Consider the following 2481-nt stretch of genomic DNA (forward strand, 5'->3'; position numbering starts at 1 on the left):
CTCAGGAGTGTTGGAAGGATAGGAGCTCTGGGAGAGAGGCAACCCTTTAGTGTGGCTCCTGAATGCTCTTCAATGCTATTTTAGAGTCTCAAGAAAGGAACAGAAGGTTCCTGGAGCCATTTGGATTTTTCATTCTGGGTCCTCCACCACAACAGCCAGTCAATAACCAGAGGTTCCTCTGCACAGAGGAGTGCTTCCTTACAAAAAATCTGGTGTTATCCTTCACATGACAAAACCCCCATGCTCATGGTAAGGTTATGTGCTCAGAGCTCAGTGCTTAGATGAGTTTAGAATTTGCAGATCTCAAGAAATTCCACAGTTGTGCAACACTGACATGTCACTTCTTTTCTGCTCTGACTGGTATAATCTGATGACAGTGAAATGTGTGAAAAAAATCATCTGCTAATACCAGATTTTACACTGCCTGCCACAGAACTCTGAGGCTTTCGAGAGGTTCTTGCAGCAAGGCTGATTTTCCATCTGGAGTACAAATTAATGCCTATGGATTGGGGAGCTGCTATTCCAAATGGGGTCCAGAGGTTTAGACATTATAAACCAAATTACCTGAGCTCAGTGATTTGAGGGATTTGGGTTTTAAGATGCTTTCCTGCATTTTGAATACTTGTAATCAAATGGTTGGTTTCAAGGACTTGATTAAAATGGAAATGTTTAGTCTTTTTAGGACTAATGTTTTCTTCTACCTTAGTACCCAATTTGTCAGTTTATGTACCTGCCTAAATTGCTCCCAAAGATAATATACATTTATTCTTGTGTTTGTCAAGCTAAAAATTTCATGTGGTTATTCAGTTGTGCCATTCAGACTTTCCTTACAGAAGCACATTATATACAGCATTTCCCAGATAACCTATAAAAGACAAATATATTTTTAAAATGAGTAATAGCCATAAGATCTTCTGGAAGTAACTTGCCAAATCAGTAAGTTACAACGTCTGATACTACTAAAATCCCATTTGAGCATGTGTTTGAGACAGACCATCAGAGCTGAGGAAGGGATTAATTTCTGGCTGTGAGCCGGCAGCAGGCATGGTTCTATTCCCACCTATGGGGGAGCCACATGCATCTCCAGTCAGGCACTGGGATATTGCCCAGGGAGGTGGTGGAGTCACCATCCCTGGAAGTGTTGAAGAGGTGTCTGGATCTGACCCTGGAGGATCTGGTTTAGGGTTTAGGGGTTCCAGCAGTGACAGGTTACTGGTTGGACTCGATGATCTTAGAGGTCTCCTCCAACCTTGATGGTTCTATGGTTCTATGGTTCTGGGATCTGCATCCTCTTACCATATACCCTCTTCTCCCACCAAGACTCCCTGTGCTGGTTTGGCTGGGGTAGAGTTAATTTTCTTTGTAGTAGCTAACATGGGGCTATGGTTTGGGTGACCAAAAAGCTGTTGCTAATTCAGGGATGCTTTCATTATTGCTGAGCAGCATTTACACAGCACCTTTTCTGTCTCTCACCCCACTCCAGCAGCTGGAGATGCACAAGGATTTGGGAGGGGACACAGCTGGGACAGCTGAGCCAACCAACCAGAGAGATATGCCACACCACATGGTGTCCTACTCAGCATATAAAGCTGGGGGAAGAAGGAGGAAGGGGGACAGATTCAGCATGGTGGTGTTTGTCTTCCCAACTCACCATTCCATGGGATGTGTCCCAGCTTTCCTGGGGGTGTCTGGATACCTGCCTGCCTATAGCAAGCTGGGAATGAATTCCTTATTCTGCATTGCTGGTGTGTGTGGCTTTTGCTTTACCTATTGAACTGTCTTTGTCTCAGCCCATGAGTTGTCTCACTTTTACCCTGCCAATTCTCTCCCCCACCCCCATGGAGGGGAGTGAGTGAGTGGCTGAGCTGCCAGCTGAGGTTAATAGGATTGCCACTACTAACTAACCCTTGTACCACTTTGAAACCAAAGGGTATCAAAAGACACAGTGCACTTTTACTAGATCTACCAGTTGTCCCATGTTTCCTTCACAGTTGAACTGAAGCTCAGTTAGAAAAATACACAGATATGGGACATCCTGTACCTGCTGATTAGGTAACTCTAATAAGTCCTGCATGGGATGCTCTAACATGAAAACTGGAGCACAAATGAACAATAGCAGGTCCTAAAAAAATCAAAGGTTCTGATCTCTCCTCAAACGATCAGCGTTCCCTCCCTTTGCTGGCAAGGCTAGTTGGAAGCAGAAGTTGTTTTACTGGAGCTGAGCTTATTGTCTGAACAGAATAATCGTAATGGAAAGACTTCACATTGAGCTTCCAGATGAGTTCGAGTCAAAACCAGATGAAATGCACAGAAATGGCAGAACACTTACATTCCTTGGTGTTAGGAGGCGCCAACAAGCATGAGTAGCAAACCATCCCATAGATGTTCCTAGGTCTGTTCTCCAGCATGTAGTAACTGCAACAAAGGGCAAGATGAGGCAAAACAGTGTAAATTAATATGCTAAGACTGAGCATGGTTCAG

At 44.2% G+C, this 2481-nt stretch overlaps 1 protein-coding gene across 1 annotated transcript in view; it reads right to left on the minus strand.

Annotated features, from left to right (window-relative positions):
* Positions 1–2329: 2329 nt before the first annotated feature.
* LOC103801462 (tumor necrosis factor receptor superfamily member EDAR-like) overlaps positions 2330–2481 on the minus strand; it is a gene marked incomplete at its 3' end in the record, with an annotated part of 5714 nt that continues 5562 nt past the window's right edge. Inside the window, exon 4 of the mRNA XM_009073877.1 lies at positions 2330–2415. Within this exon, the coding sequence (XP_009072125.1) occupies positions 2330–2415 (86 nt within the window). The remainder of the gene's footprint in view (positions 2416–2481) is intronic.

Source organism: Acanthisitta chloris, unplaced genomic scaffold (genome assembly GCF_000695815.1).
Source record: "Acanthisitta chloris isolate BGI_N310 unplaced genomic scaffold, ASM69581v1 scaffold7534, whole genome shotgun sequence".
Lineage (NCBI taxonomy): Eukaryota > Metazoa > Chordata > Aves > Passeriformes > Acanthisittidae > Acanthisitta > Acanthisitta chloris.